Source organism: Peromyscus leucopus, chromosome 5 (assembly GCF_004664715.2).
Source record: "Peromyscus leucopus breed LL Stock chromosome 5, UCI_PerLeu_2.1, whole genome shotgun sequence".
In the NCBI taxonomy this organism is placed as follows: Eukaryota; Metazoa; Chordata; class Mammalia; order Rodentia; family Cricetidae; genus Peromyscus; species Peromyscus leucopus.
This window is the reverse complement of record NC_051067.1, coordinates 112582029-112603673: the sequence shown is the minus strand read 5'-3', so window position 1 is coordinate 112603673 and position 21645 is coordinate 112582029. Positions and strand designations below refer to the sequence as shown.

The 21645-nt window shown below is 44.8% G+C and overlaps 2 protein-coding genes across 2 annotated transcripts in view; both read right to left on the bottom strand.

Annotated features, from left to right (window-relative positions):
• Vac14 (VAC14 component of PIKFYVE complex) overlaps positions 1–9739 on the bottom strand; it is a 115182-nt gene extending 105443 nt beyond the window's left edge. The window contains exon 1 of the mRNA XM_028891078.2: positions 9312–9739. Within this exon, the coding sequence (XP_028746911.1) occupies positions 9312–9415 (104 nt within the window). The 5' untranslated portion in view covers positions 9416–9739. The remainder of the gene's footprint in view (positions 1–9311) is intronic.
• A 10133-nt stretch (positions 9740–19872) lies between these two features.
• The window catches only part of Hydin (HYDIN axonemal central pair apparatus protein), a 362032-nt gene continuing 360259 nt past the window's right edge, over positions 19873–21645 (bottom strand). Inside the window, exon 86 of the mRNA XM_028891069.2 lies at positions 19873–20562. Within this exon, the coding sequence (XP_028746902.2) occupies positions 20080–20562 (483 nt within the window). The 3' untranslated portion in view covers positions 19873–20079. The remainder of the gene's footprint in view (positions 20563–21645) is intronic.

Here is a 21645-nt window from a genome sequence, read left to right as displayed (position 1 = left end):
TCAACTCTAGATCTGAACGACCCTAGGGAAATTAAGTCCATTCTCGAGATCACAGAAGGTTTGAACCCTTGATATCAACAAAATATATCCTTTCAACTGTATCACAGTTTCTTCCTCCTCTCGAGGCCACTGGAGCTGGAAAGTGAACACATTCAGTGACGATTCTCTTGTGCAGACTCAAGCCCTCGGGTGACATGAAGCATGTCTGTACATCACTCCCCACTGCTCAGTGTTCAGACATCCCTGAAGTCTCCTCCATATACACAAGGAGTGTAGACAAGGCACATCCTCAAGATATTCTATTGTGAAGATAAGAAACAAATAAACACTGCCTGAGCACTTACTGTCTGCCAGGCAGTGTATTTACACACGTGTGCTGGCTAGTTTTATGTCAACTTGACACAAGCTACAGTCATCTGAGAGGAGGGAACATCAATTTAGAAAATGCCCCAGATGATCAAGCTGTAAGCAAAGAAACTGCAGGACATTTCCTTAACTAGTGACTGATGGGGAAGGGACCAACTCATTGCAGGTGGGGACACTCCTGGGCTTGTGGTCCTGGGCTCTATAACAAAGCAGGCTGAAGTAGCCATAAGGAGCAAGCCTGTAAGCAGCACTCCTCCATGGTCTGTGAATCAGCTTCAGGTTGTTCCCTGTTTGAACTCCTGTCCTGACTTCCTCTGATGCTGAACAGTGATGTAAAAACTAAGCCAAATAAACACCGTCCTCCAATTGCTTTTGGTCATGGTGTTTCACCACAGCAATGATAACCTTAACTAAGACAACTGGTGATCAAATTTAAACCTAAAACCTGCCACCCAGTCTGGTACTTACTCTTCAATCCAGTTTACAGCCGAGGAAACTAAGCAACACAAGGCCACGCAGCTTTGTGAATTAATCATAAGAATTTCACTTTAAAAAAGAATACCAGACAATGTGTATCACATATTCTGCACTGCATGTGCTTAAGCACCCGCACCACAGCAAAGTGAGAACCAGGAGAAAATGTGTTCTACACACACACCACCCAAGCAACGCCCATTCAACAGATGCTGACCAAGTAGCCTGTCTCATTCTGGCTCTAAGGAGGATATAAAGGTAAGCCCAGAGTGGACATTCATTCCTTTGTTAGGAAACTTGCAGCCTAGACGTGGGACTGCCTTTTTAAATTTTTACCCCCCTGCAAATCCAATTCTGTCTCAGTTCTCCATATGACATATGTATTCAGAAGGCACATCCAGGCAGTGATTTCCCAAAGAGAATCTGGGTAAGTCTATCTCCATCTGCTCCATCGAGTACTGGAGTAAGTTGTTTTCCATTTGCTCACACATCACCAGAAAACTGAATGGGAATGAACATGTGCCTCTGAGGACAGGCCAAGTATCTTCTGACAAGGCCTAAGACTTAACTCACAAAACACATACTGAGTTAGGGAACAAGCTGGGAGTGAAAATAATAAAAAATATGATATGAATGCATGAAATTATCAAGGGATAAACATATTGTTAAAAAAATACCTAAGGGCTGGAGAGGCAGCTCAGCAGTTAAGCCATTTGAGGCTCTTCCAGAGGACATGAGTTCAATTCCCAGCACTCAAATGGCAGCACCCAAATGCCTGTAACTCTAGTTCCAGGGAATCTGATGCCCTCTTCTGGCTGGCTTCCATAGGCGTAAGCACACATGCAGGGAAAACATTCATATACATAATACAAACAAAAAGTCTGACCCAATTCCTCAACCAAAATCATACCGAGCCTCCACTGGATATGGCCGCTAGAAAGGAGGATTTTGACTTTAGGTGACAACAATTGTGACCATTGGGTAAGTGCTCCCCTCACACTGTAACGCTATAACAACTGTCTTCTCACTTCAGAGACAAGATATAATCTACAAGCCATCGGTGAACTACTTGCAAGCACACAGCGCAGTGGCTGTTAGCACATTCTGAGTTGTACAGTGAGTACAACAATAACTTGAAGGCATTTCCACAAGCTCTAAAGAAAAATCTAAAAATCTAAAGTGCCCCTTGGCTGTCACTCCCCTTTCTCTAGCTTTTCCCTCTCAATTCTGGCAACCACAATCTACGGTGCTTCTGATCTTCTGTAACTGGCTGGCTTCACCCAGCATGCTTTCAAGGCACATTAAAAAAAAAAAAAGGCACAGAGACATTCAACCAGAAGTCACAAATGCAAGCTTATCCAGGCAGTGGTGGCGCACACCTTTAATCCCACCACTTAGGAGGCAGAGGCAGGTGGATCTCTGAGTTTGAGGCCAGCCTGGTCTCCAGAGTGGGATCCAGGACAGCCAGGGCTACACAGAGAGACCCTGTCTCAAAACAAACAAACAAACAAACAAGCAATCTTCACAGGGGTTAGGCAGGGGAATCAAACAAAGCCAATGGAGGTCCTGGTGTGACAAGCCTTGGTGAGCAGCATGCCAGCAGATGGGTGAGGAGTTGGCTCTTACTGAACAGGAATGAGGCACCCCCAGCCTTAGCTCCACAGAAACCCCTATTTCTTTCTTTCCTTCTTTTTATTGAGACAGCATTTTTACTGTGTAACCACCTTGGCGTCTGGGAAGTCTCTCTGTAGACCAGGCTGGCCTCAAAGTCACAGAGATCTGTCTGTCTCCCCTCCCGAGTGCTGGGATCAAAGTTTCATGCTACCACCACCCAGCGAGAAAACCCAACTTTCATTGTGAACTTTCTCAGTTTCAAATGCGCTGAGATTCAGGCCAAAGCAAACAGTCCTGTAGGCAGAACACAGGCCATTGCCAGCCTCTGACCCCAGGACTAAGCAATCTGCTGTAGGTCCTGCTGCTGATAAACAGCAGGGCTAAGCCTAAGCTCCAAACTTCACAAATTGCCTCAAACCACTCTAGGACACAACCAGGAAGTATGCAAGTATCCTTTGGAGCTCTGGTCCCTGACTGTGCCTGGGCTCTCAAAGCACACCACATCAATAGGCTTTTGGAATCTGAAGTGCAGGTAAGATTGCACTTGCTAGAGTTGTACGGCTGGTGGTGAAAGCTAAGCCCAGGAACACTAGAGAAGCCATTATGAAAAACGTGCCCTTCCCATGGCCAGCAGCAGGACAGAGCAAGCCTCCTCTCTACAGAGCCTTCACGACCTGCTCTAATAACCACAGTGCCCTCTGTACCTCTCTCCTATATTTACCTCTCCAGGAGGGAATAGACCAGCATCTTACCAATCTTTTCATTAATACTGATCAATCACTGTGTCCCTTGAAGTTGAAAGGCCACAAAACCCAAAGTGGGGACTGGGATGTAGTGCAGTTGGTAGAGTGCTTGCCTAGCATGGATGAGACTCTGATTTCTATCTCCAACATTGACTAAAACCAGGTGCGGTGGTGGTGCAAGCCTGTGGTCCCCGTACTCAAAAGATGGAGGCAGGAGGATCTCTACTTCAAGGTCATCCTCTGTTATACAGGGAATTTGAGGTCAGCGTGGGATACATGAGACCCTGTCTCAAAAAAAAATAAACAGGGGTGGGGAGGTACCTTAGTTGGTAGAATGCTTGCCTAGCATGCACGAAGCCCCGAGTTCTATGCCCAGCACTACACAAATCAGACATGGTGACACATACTTACAATCTCAATACTTAGGAGGGCGGAGATAGAAGTTCAAGGTCATCTTTGGCTACACAAGGAGTTTGAGGCCAGCCTGGGCTACATGAAAACCTTTCTCAAAAAAACCCTCCTCAAAACAAACACAACAACCCAGAGCTGCCATTCTAAAACCCTGAGTGCCTTCATCTTTCTGCTGTTGTGGCAGCATGCAGACTGAGGCAGTGGGAGGGAAGCGCTTCAGGGCCTGTGCCCAGCAGGCTCACAGTAGGTGCAATTAGACACTGGTCACAACATGCTAGCACAGTGGAACCAAGCATACCTTTGCTTGCAGATTTAGTGTCTGAGGACCTGCAATAACTATAAAAAATCTTACTTCCCACAGGAACACCAAATGCAGTACTGGCTGTCATCTGAGCAGATGGGCTCTGGAGAACTGAACGCAGTAGCTAAAGCCACTGCAGAGATGTCCAAGGATGAAATTCATTGTCCACACATCACCATTTGAGTGGGGGAACCCACTAACATAATTGGGATTTCTTGCTTGGAGGTAGAGTTTATACACCCAGCTTGTGGGGATACCTTTTGGGACAGATAAACCTGGGTTGTACATCCAGGTTCTGGCTGTAAACCTGGAAAGATGATATAATAAGAAATCTCCACTTTCTCATCTGTGAAATGGATTAGCACCATCTGGTTCACAGGGCAGTGAGAGGAGGGAGGGTGGACGATGGCTAAACACAGGGATGCTTTTCCACATCTCTCTGTATCCCACTTCTACCCCCGTGGTGGGGCAGATGGAACTTTGCACACGTGTGGCCTTAGGTTTCACTGTACTCACTGATGATCAGAGTGACCAAGTGCCTTTTATACTCCAACTTCACAAGCTGAGGTGCTAACCCCAAAGTGCCTGGATGTGGAGAAAAGGCCCAGTCCCTAGAACCGTGAGAAGTGAATGGCTATTACTGAAGCCACCAGCTGTGGTATTTTGTTATAGCAGCAGGGGTAGACTATTCTAACCCGATCAGTGCACTTAGGGATTTTTGAGAAAAGCTCAAAAATATACTCAACACCTCTCAGTTTACATTACTTTCCCTCACCTTCCACTTCACCCAATGGGCAATTTCAGCTAGTGCAACTAAGGAAGCCTGAGACTCCTGCCTCCTTGAAAACCACAAAGCAGTTTCCTATTCTGCCTTTGAGATTTGAATCCTATTCTCTAGAGCTGTACTTTAAAGAGTCCTAATCATATCTCACTCTGACTACTGGGCTCAGCTGTCCATGAGGTTGTGTGGGCTTCCTGCTCAGTCTAGGGAAGGTAAGGGCAAACCTAATGCGCACACAGGCCTTTGGTCTCTTCCTGAGAGATGGCATGATGTGAAGGTGGATTCCTCCTTCCATGAGCTCAAGGCCTCAGAGGGGGCAGATGTGCAGGTCTAGAGTTTCTAGACAAACACTTTATTGCTCACTGAGCTTTATCACCAGTACCTCCCAGAGTTGTACCAGTTTCCTACTGGCTACTGGTATAAATTACCACAAACTTAGAGGCTTAAGACACAACTTATGGATCTTACTGAGCTAATCAAGGTATGGGCAAGTTGCTTTATATTTTGGAGGTTCTACAGAAGCAGTTCTCAACCTGTGGGTCGAAAGCCCTTGGGGGTCACATATCAGATATCCTGCATATCAGATATTTATACTGTGATTCATAATAATAAAATTATAGCTATGAAATAGCAATGAAATAATTGTATGGCTGGAGGTCACCATAACATGAGAACTGTATTAAAGGGTCACTGCATTAGGAAGGTTGAGAGCCACTGCTCTACAGGAAAATCCGCCTTCTGACCACCTTCTAGATGATGCCCACACTCTGACTAGCTTCCCCTTAGAACTTCAAAGCCAGTGATGGCTGCTGGAGTCTCTAATACTCCTCTTGGTTACCTCTTTCTCACTAAAGGATGCTTGTGGTTACAGTGGGTCCACCAGAGTAATCTAGGCTACTCTTCCCATTTTAAAGTCACCCGATCAGCAGCCTTGATTGTATCTGCTATTCCCTCTCCCCATCCTTTGGCTCTGTGATGTATAACAGAGGCATGTCCAGTTACACTTGCATGTACGTGTGCGTGAGGAGACGAGAAGCCAACTTTGGGTAGTTGTCTCCATCACAGGAAAGATAAGTAGAACTTTAGTTTTGACACTGGGTCTCTCACTGAACCTGGAGCTCACTGTTTCACCTAGACAGACTGAGCAAACCTGGGGTTCTAGGTGCATGCTGCCAACCCCAGGTTTTACGTAAGTGTTGGGGAGCCAAATCAGGTTCTCATGCTGGCAAAGCAAGGACTTTTCCCACTGTGGTATTTGAATGAGAAACATCCCCCATAGGTTTGCATATCTGGCCAGTAGTGGCACTGTCTGGGGGAAGTTACGGAACCTTTAGGAGGTGGAGCCTTGCTGGAAGTATGTCACTGGAGGTAGGCTCCGGCAGTTTACAGCCTCATCCCACTTGCAGTTTGCTCTTTTTGCTTTATGAGAGTGGATGGGGATGTGATTTCTCAGCTTCCTGTTCCAGCTGTGGGCTGCCATGCAACCCCGGCCGTTATGGACTTCCCCTCTGAAACCATAAACCAAAACAAACCCTTTCTTCCACAAGTTGACTTTGGCTCATGGTGTTTTACTGCAGCAACAGAAAAAGAACTAATGTTCCCACTGAGCCATCTCCTCAGGCTCATACCTGCTATCTTAAATCACATATTCACAGGTTCCAGGGATTAAGTTATCTTCTGGAGACCATTATTCTGACAACCAAAAAGTGGCAAGAGCAGTACTGATATAAAACAATTATAAATATGTAAAATAATTATGTAACAGCTGTTTGTACATTATGTAACAGTTGCAATGTGTCCAGTACTGCATTAACCACTTTTACAACATTAGCTCCAGTAATCAAATGCTCCAATGAATACTATTATTAGTTTGCAGATGAGGACATTGAGGTTAATTAGGTTGCTCAGGCTCACCTAACTAGTGAACAGGAGTCTGAAGCCCAGTTACCAGACTTTAGAGCTCTGAACCACTATTCCATGTGGTCTCTTAAGAAACAGGGTACCTTGCAGGGGTCACTCACCTAAGAACAGGACAGGCACACTCATTTCAGTAGCACATGAGCTGTCTATACTCCATAGGCAACTGCCAATGTTCTGATTTCTATGGGGTGTCTATGGGGCTTGATTAATAGACTATTTGGCTGAGGATTAGTTTGGCCAGGATTAGTTTGATGAATAATATATGTAAATATGGAATTTTCTATATACAGAATAGAGGGTCTTTGAAGTTAGCTCTTGTCAGACTCTAACATGTGCAACAGTTACGCAGGGATCTTGTTTAAGTGCCAATTCTAATTCACTCGAGGATGAAGCTAGAGTCTCTTTTCACCTTTGAGTAGCAAAGTCCTTAGCTATAATGCTACTTTCCTGTCAAAACAGTAAAACTATCCATTCTTGTGGCCACGTAACAAATGCCACTAGGCACTGTGCTAAGTGCAGAAGATAAATAAACCATCTTTGCTCTTAAGGAAGTCATAGTCCCCTTAAAGTTTCTCTGAATTTTACAAATCAAGGGCGGTATCTAATACAAAACATTAACAACAAAGCCCCTACAGAACTACCTGCAGGGAATACTTATAGACTGTGCTGGAAGCAGGATGTTGTGACAGCCTCTGTTCAAGGACCTAACAGATGACTCAGGCCAGGATAAAGCAGGTACTTCTGTGAAGCTGCGTGTGTGGACAAAACTGGTGTCAGTGTGCAAGTGCCTGGATCTTAATTGTTTCTCAAAGGTCCATGTACTCAAGGTGGAGTGCCAGCCTGGCACTATTTGGAGATAACAGGGTTTTAGAGTCAGGCTGATTGAGAGCTCTTTTTTGGGGGTGTCCTTGAAGGGCTTCCCCATAAACCCAAAGCAACAAGGTCAACTGATCACAGCTCACCCTGTCCATTTAAATCTTGGGTGTTTGATATAGTAATGGAAGGCTGACTAATATTGAGTGCAACTTCACAAAGCCAACACAACACAGACACACAACCATGCCTATACACTATCTTTGGGTCCCACTATTCAGCATGGCAATCCTGTTAAGACTTGCCAAGTACTGGAAAGCAAGGATGTAAACAGAAAGCTTACTTCCTAAAAGAGGTAGCTTGAAAAAAGTGGTGGCTGAGGAAGGAAACAGCCAGAGAGGACATGCTGAGTACTGCAGAGGAATGGGAGGGTCTTCTTACCTAAGTCCTAGGACAAAGCAGTTGTTCTCAACTGGTGTGATTTTGTACCTTCAAGGGACATTTGGCAATGTCTGAAGACAGTCTGGGTTGTCACAACTGATGGAGTACTACTGGCATCTAGTGGGTAAAGGGCAGAGGTACTGCTAACAATCCTGCAAGGCACAGAACTGCCCACTACAGCCAAGAACTCTGCAGCCCCAAATATCAACAGCACCGAGGTTAAGAAACCTTGAGTAAAGAGTCTATCCTAGGTCAATAAATGAGCACTACTCCATAGCTTAGGGCTGTCCAAGTGAGCACTGTGCAATGACAGAAATGTTTTCTATTCTGCACTGTGCAGCGGTAGTGGTTGGCTACTTAACACCTGGAACATGGGTAGTGAAACTGATTTTTTTTTTGTTAGTTTGTTTTTTTTAGTTTTTCGAGACAGGGTTTTTCTATGTAGTTTTGGTGCCTGTCCTGGATCTTGCTCTGTAGACCAGGCTGATCTCGAACTCACAGAGATCCGCCTGCCTCTGCCTCCCGAGTGCTGGGATTAAAGGCGTGCTCCACCACCACTCAGCTGTGAAACTGATTTTTTATTTAAAATGAATTATATATATATATTTCCAATTTATTACTTTTTTTCTTGAGACTAGGTCTAACTAATCTCAAATTTGTACACTATTTCTGCTTTAGCCTTCCAAGTGCCAGAATTACAGGCCTGTATCACCAGTCTATCTTAAATGTAAATAGACACATACGGTCAGTCGTTACCATGTTGGACATTTAAGCTCCAGGACTTTAGTGTTTTTCTAGTTTCACAGGCTGCTTCTTTCCACTCTTCTGAAACTATCTACTAAGATTTGACTGGGGGTAAAAAATTTCACGTGCTCACACACACATACTCAGCAAAACATTACCAATTAAACGTTTCGAACACCTGGAAACAAAGCAAACATCAATGCACCGTTACACACGTATAATTTTGCAGAAGAGAAGGTCAGATTTCCCCCAATTACACTGGCAAGAAAGAGTGACACGACTAAAGATTAAACAGGACAAGCCTCTGAGCAGCGGATCACGCTTTGACCTGATTTCTGCACTGGGCCATTTAACGGTCTCTTCAGAAGCTGTTAAGAGCCGGCGGGACAACCTCACAAGGAAGTTCTCCACCCCTTCAGAGAAGCCACTTTGTGATCTTGCCGGCTTTGACTGAGGCCACAATGAGGATTCCCCGGGTGACAGGCACTGTGCTAAGTATTGCACATACGTTAAGTTAGTTCATTTTCACTGCTGCTATTTGGGGGCACCAGGAGGTTAAAGAACTTGGCAAAGATGGGGGTCCTGGATTTCCCGCTCTAAAGCAATGAGCTAAGAGCTGAAATCTGAGAGGTCAATACCAAACCCGCGGCCAGCAAAGCCACCAGGAGCTGCAGAGCCAGGGCGGGGTCTCAGTAGCTCTTACTTCTCGATCTCCAGCGCAGCCACCTTCCGCTTTTCGTAGAGTTTATCATTCAGGGCACGCACAATGTTGGGCGTGAGCGGCGCGAAATCCTTCTCCGGGTTCATGGTGGCAGCTCGCGCTGCGCCCGGGAGCCTCGAGACACCTTAGCCCGAGGCTGCCGGGGCTGCGCCAGGGCGAGGGGAGTGTGAGGCTCGGCACGGACCCCGGAGCCCGCTCATGGGCTACACGGTCCCGGGCCCTCCTGCCTGGTCCTGCCGTCGCGCGCGCCGCCCCAGGTACCTTGCCCGGACCCTGCTCTCCCACGCGCAGCCCGGACCGCCCCACAGCTCACGCGACCAGCTCCCGCCAGGAACCGGCAACGCTCACTGGGCCGCGGCCATGTTACTCAGGTCACGTGACGCCGCAAGCACTTCCGCCTTCCGCTGGCCGAAGGTTCCGCCTCCCCACGGCCACGCCCCCGCGCGCTTTCGGCCGCGCATTGGCCACGCTCCTCAGGGCTCCACCCCCTCCCCGCCCGCGGCTCCGTCGAGTACTGAGTTTAGTGTGAGAGTGGAGAGCAGGTGGTGGGTGGAGCTTCAGACGTGCTGCCAGAGCTTATCTCGCAGGCGGCTTCTGGAAATGGAATTCACGGAGGGAGCCTAACTCAGTTTAATTTATGCATTAGTTCTTTAGTCACTTAACAGTCACTCTCGCTTATGCCAGTGTTTCCATCATTTCCACTACTTCCTAGCCATTTGTCTTTACATTTTGTGTGTGTGTGTGTGTGTGTGTGTGTGTGTGTATACATCAAGGTGCCTGTTTGGAGGTCAGAAGAAAACTTGGGGGAGTCGGATCTCCCCTTCGACCACGTAGGGGTCCCAGAATCGAACTGCTGTCGTCAGGTTTGGCAGTAGACGTCTTTGTCCAGCCCAATTATTATTTTCGAGACCGGGCCTCAAACTGCGTATATAGCTTGAGGATAGACTCGAACTCCCAATTCTCCTGCCTTCACCTGCTGAGTGCAGCGATTCCAGGCGTGCATCACCGCAGCTGATTTTATGTAGTGCTTGGTATGAAACCTGGGGTACCATCCTTGTTAGACAATTCTACCAACTAAGCTAAAACCCCAGATTGTACATATGTGTGCTTACATGTTTATGGGGACCCGAGGTCTGGTGTCCTCTATAGCTCTTATTTTTTCACTCTGACCTTGAGACAATGTCTCTTGTGTCCTAGGCTGGACTCAAACTATGCAGCTAAGGATAACTGTCCTGGCTAATTTTTATGTCAACTTGACACAAGCTAAAATCATCTTGAGAGAAGGAGAGCCTCAATTGAGAAAATGCCTCCATAAGATTGGGCTGTAGGCAAGCCCCTAGGGCATTTTCTCAATTAGTGATTGATGTGTGAGAGCCCAGTCCATTGTGGGGGGTGGGCACCGCTGGGCTGATGGCCTGGGTTCTGTAAGAAAGCAGGCTGAGCAAGCTATAAGCAGCAAGCCAGTAAGCTTCCTCCATGGCCTCTGCATCAACTTCTGCATCCAGGTTCCTGCCTTGAGGTCCCTCAGTGGTATACTTATAAGCTATAAGGTGAAATAAACTGTTTCCTCCCTAAGTTACTTTTGATTATAATGTTTTAACACAGTAGTGGATCCCAAACGTTCGGTAACTACATCCACATAAAACCTGAGAGAGGGTTCTAGACACACAGAAATGGAGCCAAGAGCGACTTCCTACTCTCCTCTCTCTCTCTCTCTCTCTCTCTCTCTCTCTCTCTCTCTCTCTCTCTCTCTCTCTCTCTCTCTCTCCTCTCCCTCTCCTCCTGTCTCTCTCTGTGTGTCTCTGTCTCTGTCTCTCTCCTTCTGTCTCTCCCTGTGTCTCTGTCTCTGTCTCTCTCTCTCACGCTGACCTGTCTCCTGGCTGTCGATTTCAGGCTTGAGACACCAACCCACCCTGAGATAAGCTGTGTGGTGGATTCCGTAGTCTCTCAAAACTGCAGCACAAAAAGGCACCTCCTGGCAGGAGGGATCCAGGTGCCAAAACTGAGGCAGAGGTCCTAGCCATGCCGCTTAACAGTTTACAGGCTCATGCATTAAGAAAAAAGATTACAGATATATAGCAAAGACAGATTTAGATTAAAAAAAAAGACCTCTAAATGGGTTACAGCATGTTAAAAAATATATATAGGCTTGGGAGAGAGAAAAGAAAGAGTATACACAATCATAGATTTAAAAAATATAGTTTTAAAAAATAAAGTCCTTAAAAAGAGAGTAAAGTAATATAAAAGAAAAAAGCCACATAAAGATATAAAATACACAGAGTGTGTGGGTATTGTATGTTATTGTGTTGTCTTTGAATTTTTTAACTGCTGAGGAAGGACCTCAGACACGTTGCTAAGACATGTTGGATTATGAAAGTTGCTAAATTAGACCAACCTATATATTTTTAAAATGTCTTTACTTTAAAATGTAAGTCAAAAAATGTATTACTTTGGGGAAGAAGTTATGCTTTTGTTCCCACAAAAAAATAGAAGGCTGTGGATTTGTTCAAGATTAAAGATGATCAGGTTTGATCAAGGAAGACACCCTGAAATCCTGGCTACATACATAGAAATAAACCTAGAAAAACTGTAAAATATGTAATGTAGATTTTACCTGCTCAAACGTAAAACAAAAAATCATCTTTGGCTGACTTGTGTACAATGCACAGTCTATATTTGTATTAATACAGATATGTATGTTACCTTTAAAAGTTTATGAATTTTCAGAACAAGGAACAAGACACCAATAAAAATGGATGGCCCAGGTGATCCAGCATCCAGAACAGCTTCAAGGCTGCTGACTGAGATGACCCAGCCTCACAGAATACTACAGTCAAGACTTAACCATTATCCTAAATTTTCTCAGGGTCCAAAGATTACCAGCAACCCCAAATAACAGGAAGTAATCTACAGAAAGATGCCCACATTTATAAAATATTGATTATAAATGTTTGTATCATTTAAGGGGGTTTGGTTACAAGTTGTTATTGATAATGGTCAAAAACAAAAACCTAAACAAGGGAGATTAGATCTCAGGGATCTTGTTCTGAAAAGAAAAAGGGGATATAGAAATGATAGGATAAAAGAGTAGATTACTGAATCTACTTTAACCAAGAAAACAACTACTAGTCTTAAATATTTTACATTGGTAGGGATTTTGATATATTAATACAAATTTAAAGTTAATTTTGTTATACTATATATACTCTTGTTTGGGGTATTATGTTTATGCAACTCATTTAAAAATGTAATGTACAATTAGGAAACACAAATTAATAGTCATCTATAGGGTGCTGGAGAGATGGCTCAGTGGTTAAGAGCACTGACTGCTCTTCCAGAGGTCGTGAGTTCAATTTCCAGCAATAGTCATCTATAATAGTCAAACTTATAGTCATATTAGGTATGTTTTCAAGGTCATTCACAGATATATTTAGATAGATAGATGGTCTTCAAACATTTCAAAGACCCACAGAATATGGCATTTAATACATTTAATAACCTAAAGATTTTCATGACAGCTAGACACATCTGCTCCTGACAGCACCAATTTACTCCACAGAAGATAATGGGCATCAAAGAAACTCTACATAGAGTTTGCTTTCTTTTTGGCAAAGCTAGTCATTTGAGCAAAGAAGCTGCCCTTGCCTCAATTGCTGACAGTATACTGTCCAAATTGGACCAGAGGGACACAAAAGAAATCCATCACCAGACTTTGCCAATACAAGGTAGGACAGTCCTTCAAAATTTCCTGCTTCAGAGAAAAGTCTGTCAGATATTCTAGATCTATAGGCCAAAGATGGATGACCCAACATTACAGAAGAACTTAGGGTGACTGTCTAGGCAGTCTGATGTCTCTGTCATTAGGTAACATTTCACCCTTCTGGGGTCTTTGACAGATAATCATAGTTAAAGTTTTCCTTAGTTATGATAAAATGTAAATTAGGTATAAAACTTTGGAGTGACAAAGATAAAATAGATAATAGAATATTTTCTCCAATTTTTGCCAAATACGAATGGACTAGAGAGTGTAACTATAATTCTGACTTGATAACTGTTTTTGTTGTATATAATTTTACTATGTTAAAATTAAAACCTTTAATTAGACAAAAAGGGGAAATGTGGAATATTCCTTTTCACCGTGTGAATATGTGTTGTTGCGATTGGTTTAATAAAGAAGCTGACTGGCTTATAGCTGGACAGGGTAAGGTTAGGCAGGAGAGCCAAACTGAGAATGCTGGGAGGAAGAAGGGAGGAGTCAGGAGTCGTCAGCAGAGAAGCAAGATGGGTATGCTGTACTGAGAAAAGGTATCAACCAAGTAGCAGAGTGTAGGTAAGAAACATGGGTTAATTTAAACCTTTTTTTTTTTTTTTTTTTTTTTTCCGAGACAGGGTTTCTCTGTGTAGCTTTGCGCCTTTCCTGGATCTCGCTCTGTAGACCAGGCTGACCTTGAACTCAAAGAGATCTGCCTGCCTCTGCCCCCCCCCCAGTGCTGGGATTAAAGGTGTGTACCACCCTCCTCACTCCCTCACCCCCGAGACAATTTAAACCTTTTAAATCTAAGAGTTAGCTAGTAACATGACTGAGCTATTGGTTGAGAATTTATAATTCATATAAGCCTCAGTGTGTTTATTTGGGAGCTGCTGGTGGGACAGAAACTTCTGTCTACTCAGCAGTTAAAACCTTACTAAGATAATAACTAAATGGTCCTCTGGCCTCCACCTCCTTAGTGTTGGGACTACAGGTGATGGGGTTTACATGGTGCTGAGGATTGAACCAAAGGCTTTGTGCATGCCTGTCAATGAACTGAGCTACTTCTCCAGCCCTGACTTTTTTTGTGATAAGGTCTCTCACTGAACTTGAAGTTCATGGATTTGGCTAGGGTAGCTGACCAGTAAGCCTCAAGGACTGGCCTGTCATCTCCACCTCCCCTACCTCCCAGGCTTTAAGTGGGTACTAGGGATCTGGTCAGGTCCCAGCCTTATGTGGCTAAACACCCTACAGGCTAAGCCAACTTGCCAGTCCTTCAAATCTATTTACTTTTAAAACAAATCTTAAGTTCTCACCTCAACCTTGCTTGTGCCCTAAAATAATAGATCCAATTATGTTTCCTAAGGCATACTAAAACATTGGCTATTTAAAAGTGATATTATCTCCTAAAATTGCAGGTTCTAACTGTAACAGCCTCCCAGACCTTAGCGCAACTGACTCCATGGTGGAAGTACCATTCAGGCCGTAAAATCCAGCACGTGGACAGCACCACTTGCCAAGATGAAAACAAGGACCTAATCCATCCAAGTCCACAGGTCTGGGAGAGTCTCTAACTGCGTTAACCTTGCTTTTTGGCTTCTGCAGTTCTGCTTCTCGCTAAGTGTTCTTGCTAACTGAGCTGTGTCAACCCGGGATGTGGTTTTGTGTTTCAAAGCTCATCGGAGAAAGGCTTGGGGCAGCACTAGGACCCTGAGCACCCAGTGTAGTTGCTGGTCAGCTAACTAAGACTCTCTGTTGACTTCAACCTGGGTCTGAGTAGTCTTCTCTGGTGGGTGCCCTGCAACACTAACTGACCTGTGTGTGACCATGCTCTGATACCCAGGAGGGCTAGGTTACAGATAGCAGTTCCAAATTTGCTGAGGGCAGGTAGGCGTCTAGATGGAATCATGGGAAAGCAGCTGCTTTGAGTTGTCACATTAAATGGTGGAACAGAAATTGCATCTGTGTGATAAAATTGGCAGAGCAGGGAGGGTTGTGGCTATAGAATGATTAAAGATGCAGTTAACCGGGGATATATTCAAAATCAACAAAGCTTTCAGAGTCAGGAATTTAGGAGAAGGAGGGCTAGTTTACCGTTGAGTCCAAGGAATACTGCATTTGAGATTCAGGACGCTACACTTTTTAGCAAGTAAAAAGCACACACATAAAGTGTACCATGATCTTGAAAGTGGAACATCAGCTTTAGCTCATAGATCAGAGACACAGTGAGTGAGGGGCTAGGGTAGGCAGAGTCAATGAATGTGGAAATCTCTTGTAAATACAATTATTGTGTTCGAGAGCAGAAAAGATTTTTGCAAGTGTAATTAAAGTCCATAATAAAGGGGAAGCCTGATATAATCAGGTGAGACCTCAAAGTGGCTTGAAATTTGACATGGGAAGATTCTCCTGAAGGCCCCAGGAGTCATGTTGTGAAAAGTTTATGATGGTAATGACAGTGGTCTCTAGTTGGTGAGAGCAGTCTCCTGTCATCAGTTGCCAAGAATTCCAGCCATAAGACACAGTAACCGAGTTTTGACAACACACAAGGGAAACTCAGAGACATATCTTTTCCCACTGGAGTCTTCCTGTGAAGATGAGGCTGGTCCTTGATTTAGCTTTGTGGATCTCTGGACTGAGAACCCAGCTCAGTCCATGTGGACCCATGACCCACAGACACTGAGAGAATAAACCCACGTTGTTTTAAGCTTCCAGGCTGGCAATTGTGTGTTATATGTCTACAGTAAACAAACGCTGGGCCTCATCTAAAATTCAAGAAGTCATGGAGAAATTAGCCAACAAAATTCCATGAGTGTGTCTTCTTACCCATAGGGTTTTCATGTGGGGCAAAAGCTTTTCCAACACAATCCAGTGATGGAGCAAGGAGCCCCCCCCCAGCACCCCACAGGTATGAAAACCTCCATAGATAGATGTAGATAGACTCATGCCCTGAGAAAACATGTTGACTGCTACTTTCTTCCTTTTACCTTGCATCAAGTACTTGTCAAGGACATTCTAAAATGTTGAGCAAAGTTTATATATTCAGGATTAGATGATGGTTGACACTGAAAAAAATTAAACCAAGGTAATGGGGTGATTTCCGTCTGTTTTCTACAATGTCCGTTTATTTCCAGTGAACCCATGTAGTAGAATATTTCACCTGTTTCTTTGCTTTTTGGGGTTGATTTCCTCATAAAGGTGAACGAATTTCCCAAGGGTCACACTATTCACACTATGGTAAGGCCTTTAATAACTGGAGCTGTGCTGGTTTTTTTTTTTTTTTTTTTTTCCTACCAGCAAGAGCTCTTTTCTCCAGAAACTGCATTCTGAATCAGGTTGCTAAGAAACAGGCTTCTCCATAAAGCCCAAATGAATGCTTTGTCCACCTTTAGGCCAGAAGTTTCTAGAAAGAAACTTCCCTGATATCTTAGAGATGTAGAGGAATTAAGGTCACTTATTCATCCGGGGACTAGCAGTGGTACTGTGAACGGAGACCAGGGACGGTTCTTGCCTCTCTGCCTGCCTTCCTCTTCTCCGGCCCTGCTGGCCAGCACTCCCCACTCTGACTCTTCTAGACTACTGGGTAATTCATATGCTGCAAGCTCACTGCCCTTCCGAAGTGATGATTCATCTTGCAGCCCCATTTTGTGTGCTTGTCATGACAGACTTTGGGATGGTTCTCTAGGAACTGTTAATAACAGCTACACCAATGCGTGGAAAAAGTCATGTCATTATGAGTTGAGAGGCTACAGGTGAGGTTGTACCCTAATCAAAGTGGTTTCTTCAAAGGCAAAGCAACTTTTAGCTGGAGTTTCAGGGGAACAGCCCAGCAATCTGGTTTTGTAGGTCCTCCCCAGAGATTCTGATATAAATTAAAATTGGGAAACTGCTGACCTTATGCAACTTCTGTATCTGCCAGTCAGAGCAGCTGCACGCTGATGTTACCATCCTCTCAGATTGCTGGCTAGTGTGGCCTTTGCTCAACCAACCACTGGAAAAATCGCTCATCTAATTCTTTGTCTTTATATCTATTATTTTTGTCTTTTAAAAATTATTTTATGCCGGGCGGTGGTGGTGGCGGCGGCGGCGGCGGCGGCGGCGGCGGCGGCGGCGGCGCACGCCTTTAATCCAGTACTTGGAGGCAGAGGCAGCAGATCTCTGTGAGTTCCAGCCAGCCTGGGCTACAAGTGAGTTCCAGGAAAAGGCACAAAGCTACACAGAGAAACCCTGTCTCGAAAAACAAAAAAAAAATTGTTTAAAAAATTATTTTATGATATTGTTATATGTGCATGTGCGTGCGTGCGTGCGTGCGTGCGTGCGTGCACACACACGCACGCATGCCTGTCATAGTATGGAAGTCAGAGGACAACTTTCAGGAGTCATTTATCTCCTCCCATGTGGGTCCTGGGGATTGAACTCAGGTTGTCAGGTGTGACGGCAGGTGCCTTCCAGCTGCTGGCCCCTATTAGTAGTATCTTTACTGGCTAAAATGAATTGGTTATGAACTATAGGCCTGAGTTTACAAGCATTATAGGAAATACTTAATTTGACATTAGTTATGTATAGCACGTACTGAGGAGGTACAAAAAGTTGAAGCTATTTTTCTGTTGATAAAACACCTTTAAGGGCTTGGGAGACGACTCAGCAGTGGGCACATCACTTGCTGCACAATCCTGACACTCTAACTTGAAGACAAGAACCTAACTAAAAACTGGAGACTGCAGTGCATGTGTCTGTAATCCCAGTGTGCCCCTCCTGGGAGGTGGGAGGCAGATACAGGAGAGTCCCGGAAGCTCATGGGCCAGCTAGCCTGGCGTAGGCAGAAATGAATGAGAGACCCTGTCTCTAGGTAGACTGGGGCAAGTTCTCTAGGCAAGGACTGACACCTGAAGCTATCCTCTGACTCCATACAAGTGCCATGGCACATGCATACCCCCCCCTCTGTCACACACACACACACACACACACACACACACACACACACACACACATACACATAAATGCAGGCACATGTGTGCATACACACACACATCACACAGCACCACCATTTAAGTCAATGTAGTACTACAAACTTTTATCCTAGTACTCATGAGGCTGAGGCAAGAGGAATGGAGTTCAAAGTCAACTTGAGCTACCCTGTCTCAAAAGAGCCCGACCAAACCCCAACCAAACAGGACCCCTAAACTATCCCCTGCAAGCCTATAATAGGTACTAGGCTTATTAAAAAGCAGATTGCTGGACTGTGTCCCACAGATTCTAACTCAACAAGTCTATGCTGGCGACTGAGAATTTGGGTCTTTAGCAGCTTCCCAAAGTGGTCCTGGGATCATTTGGACATCACTTTTTTTTTTTTTTTTTTTTTTTGTTTTTCGAGACAGAGTTTCTCTGTGTAGCTTTGCGCCTCTCCTGGGACTCACTTGGTAGTCCAGGCTGGCCTCGAACTCACAGAGATCCACCTGGCTCTGCCTCTCGAGTGCTGGGATTAAAGGTGTGAGCTACCACCACCTGGCTTTTTTTTTTTAAAGACAGGGTTTCTCTGTGTGGCCTTGGCTGTCCTGGAACTTGCTCTGTAGACCACGGTGGCCTCGAACCCACAGAAATCCACCTGCCTCTGCCTCCCAAGTGCTGGGATTAAAGGCATGTGCCACCACCACCTGGCAGGACATTCACTTCTTTAAGGATTTTGTTCCCAAGTGGCCATCTGCTTTCATATCTCCTCTCTCTTGGCTACCTGGAATAAAAAAAGGGGAAGAGGCAGAAGCAGGGGAACACTCAATGAGAGGTAAGTGTCTGTAGAAGCAAATCTCCTTCAGAGACAGTATCTAACCATATTGATTTAACACATGGACCCTGTAGGCCAGTGGTCCTATTAATACACCCTATGAGGCCCTGGGGGAGAGAGGTGGGTGTAGGGTTAGGCCTTTGGACTGAGGCGGGTGCTCCACATCTCTGTGTGGATGGGACTTCCTGGGAGGCATGGAGGAAAGACAGACAGCCACCCTTTAAGAGCATGTGACATAGTTGCAGTTTCAACATATAAAACCGGGATGAGGTCTTTACCATGGAGGGATTCCTGACTGAGAGGGAGTAACACCAAGGAATGGCTGTGCCTGCTGTGTGGCCCTGGTTCTCACCCTGAAGTTATACATACATGCATACATATATATACATATATACATATATATGTATGCATGCATGTATATATGTATGTATGTTTGTATGTATATATGATAAGTGCATACATGCATAACATAAGAATACATGATAATCTCACTCCACCCCAGCCCAATTCAATCACTATTTGGGAAGGGTAGGTTTTGGATGAGAATTAGGCGACTGCATGTAGCAGAGAAACAGTGACCTCCCACTGATTGCTGTACTCAGGGTTGGGGAGGGAAGGAGGAGGTAGGGGTCTCATTAGCATTCTCCAGGATCCAAATTCCAATGAGGACTTACCTCCTGCAGCAAATAGATATGAGAGCTGGAGGCTGACCGAATAAAACACAAGAGAAACAGTAAGGGATGGCCTCCCCAAATGGCTCTAATGTGACCTGCTTGTCATTCTGAAGATGACTACTTCTTTAGCTTTTATGAGAGAGCAGAAATAGAGTTGCATCTGGGGACTGATGACATTTTAAGGAGAATCAGTTCCCTGCACTGGACACTTCTAAGTGCTGTGTGGAGGTCATGAGCGGGACACCCGTGTCTCCTTACAAACTGGGATCATTGCAGAATGCTTAGCTGTGGAGAACACAACTATTGAGACTGTCACTGAGTGATTTAGCCTGAATGTACATCTGTTGTGTGTCATTAAAAATTTTAATGTGGAACATAAATTTCATATCTGTATTTGTAAAACATAATATAGAAATAGCTTCCTCTATAATTGAACACACATAAGAAAGTCCTTGGAAAATTCCCGTTTCTTCTCTATTCTTTGTTAGGATGGTGCACAGCACATGGTTTGTGGGCAGAGAAGATGGCATTGGTTGATGAAGCTGTGACTTATGGGGTGATCCCCTTCAGATAATAAACCCATTTGATTCCAGATTCGGCACCTTCACACTGAGGGCAGGTGACAATCAGCTTGGAGGTGATAGGGGTTTTACTGCCTGATGGGTTCCCCTCAAAGAAGACTGTGATGTTGTTGATCTTCTTGGGCCGTACAGATTCTACAGCCCGGATGGTGAAGGCTGGGTTCTCCACAATGAAGGAGAAGTTCACTGTATGCAAGAAGACGTTTTTGAAGGGGATGATGATGTTGTATCCGGCTCTGATTAGGAAGGGGCCTTGGGGCTTGGGGGGCAGAGCAATTCCAAAGAGTGGGATGATATATTCACCACCTATGAGTGATGACAGGCTTAGGATGCCTTTGGTCTCACCCAGGTGGTTGGGCTCAAAGAAGACTTCCACGCTGACCTCGGTGCCACCCTGGGCTCCTGGGGCTGCATTAATGATTCTTTCCGTGTGGAAGTCAGGACAGTCCGTCTGAAAGGGAAACAGAGTACCTTGACTCACAGAGGGTCCTAAAGAGACCATCAGGAGCCCAAGTCAAGCCCCTCCACTCTCTGACATTAAAGGACTTATGTTTGTGTGAGGCTGGGTAGGCTGTAATGTGATATCCTATACATTATGGAGCTGAGGTCTTTGAAAGTAAGTATCACTCATGACTATCCCAACCTTGCTACTGAGAGATGTTAATAATGTGCCTTAAGATGTATAGCTAGATGATGCTGGTGGGGAGAATCGGGAGTTCTCTCCTTTCATTCACATGGAAGATGGGGCATTCTAGCTTGCACAAAACTAAAAGGTGCCATTTGTATCCTAGAAATTTAATCGTCCATGAGGCCCATCAGGGTCTTTTCACCCCTCGAATGCTATGGCCAGAAGCATTTGAGATAGGAGTTGTTCTTCAGCAGAATCCCAAGCAACTGTGATAAACAAGAGTCTCCTATGGCCCCTTACTGGATAGATAGTATAAGCAGGAAGTAAACCTTTTTCTTTACTTTTCTTTTTCTTTTTTCTTTTGAGATACCCAGATCTCAGGGTGGTTACTACACATAACCTAGTCTCTCTTGATTGATATGATAGTCAGGAAGTCTATGCTTCTTGTTATAACTATGGATTCTTGATTTTCACTGGGGACATGATCATCCATTTTAAACACCCCTCTTCCTAGTTCCCTTGTGGCCGAGTCTAGTCCTGTGAAATTTTGTTCCACGGGATACCGGGAGAAGGGTTATGTGGAACTCATTTTCCCTGTAGGAATGTCATGGTAATCCATCTTGGTTCATGAGCCCAGCAACTACAGGGATAGAGTATTGGGAAAGGAAGAGTCTGGGTGGCTGTTGGCAGGGAGCTGCCATCCTAGACCAGACTGCTCACATCCAGACTATTGTGAGAGGCACGGGTTTCTATTTGCTGTTATTTAGGTTTTCTGCCTTACATTCCAACTGTTATAATGGCTAATGTATATGAAATGCTTGCTATGGGCTAGGTACTAAGGAGTAGGCTTTGCAGACATATTGCATGCATGTAAGTGCTCATACATAGTACTCCTATGAGGTTGCA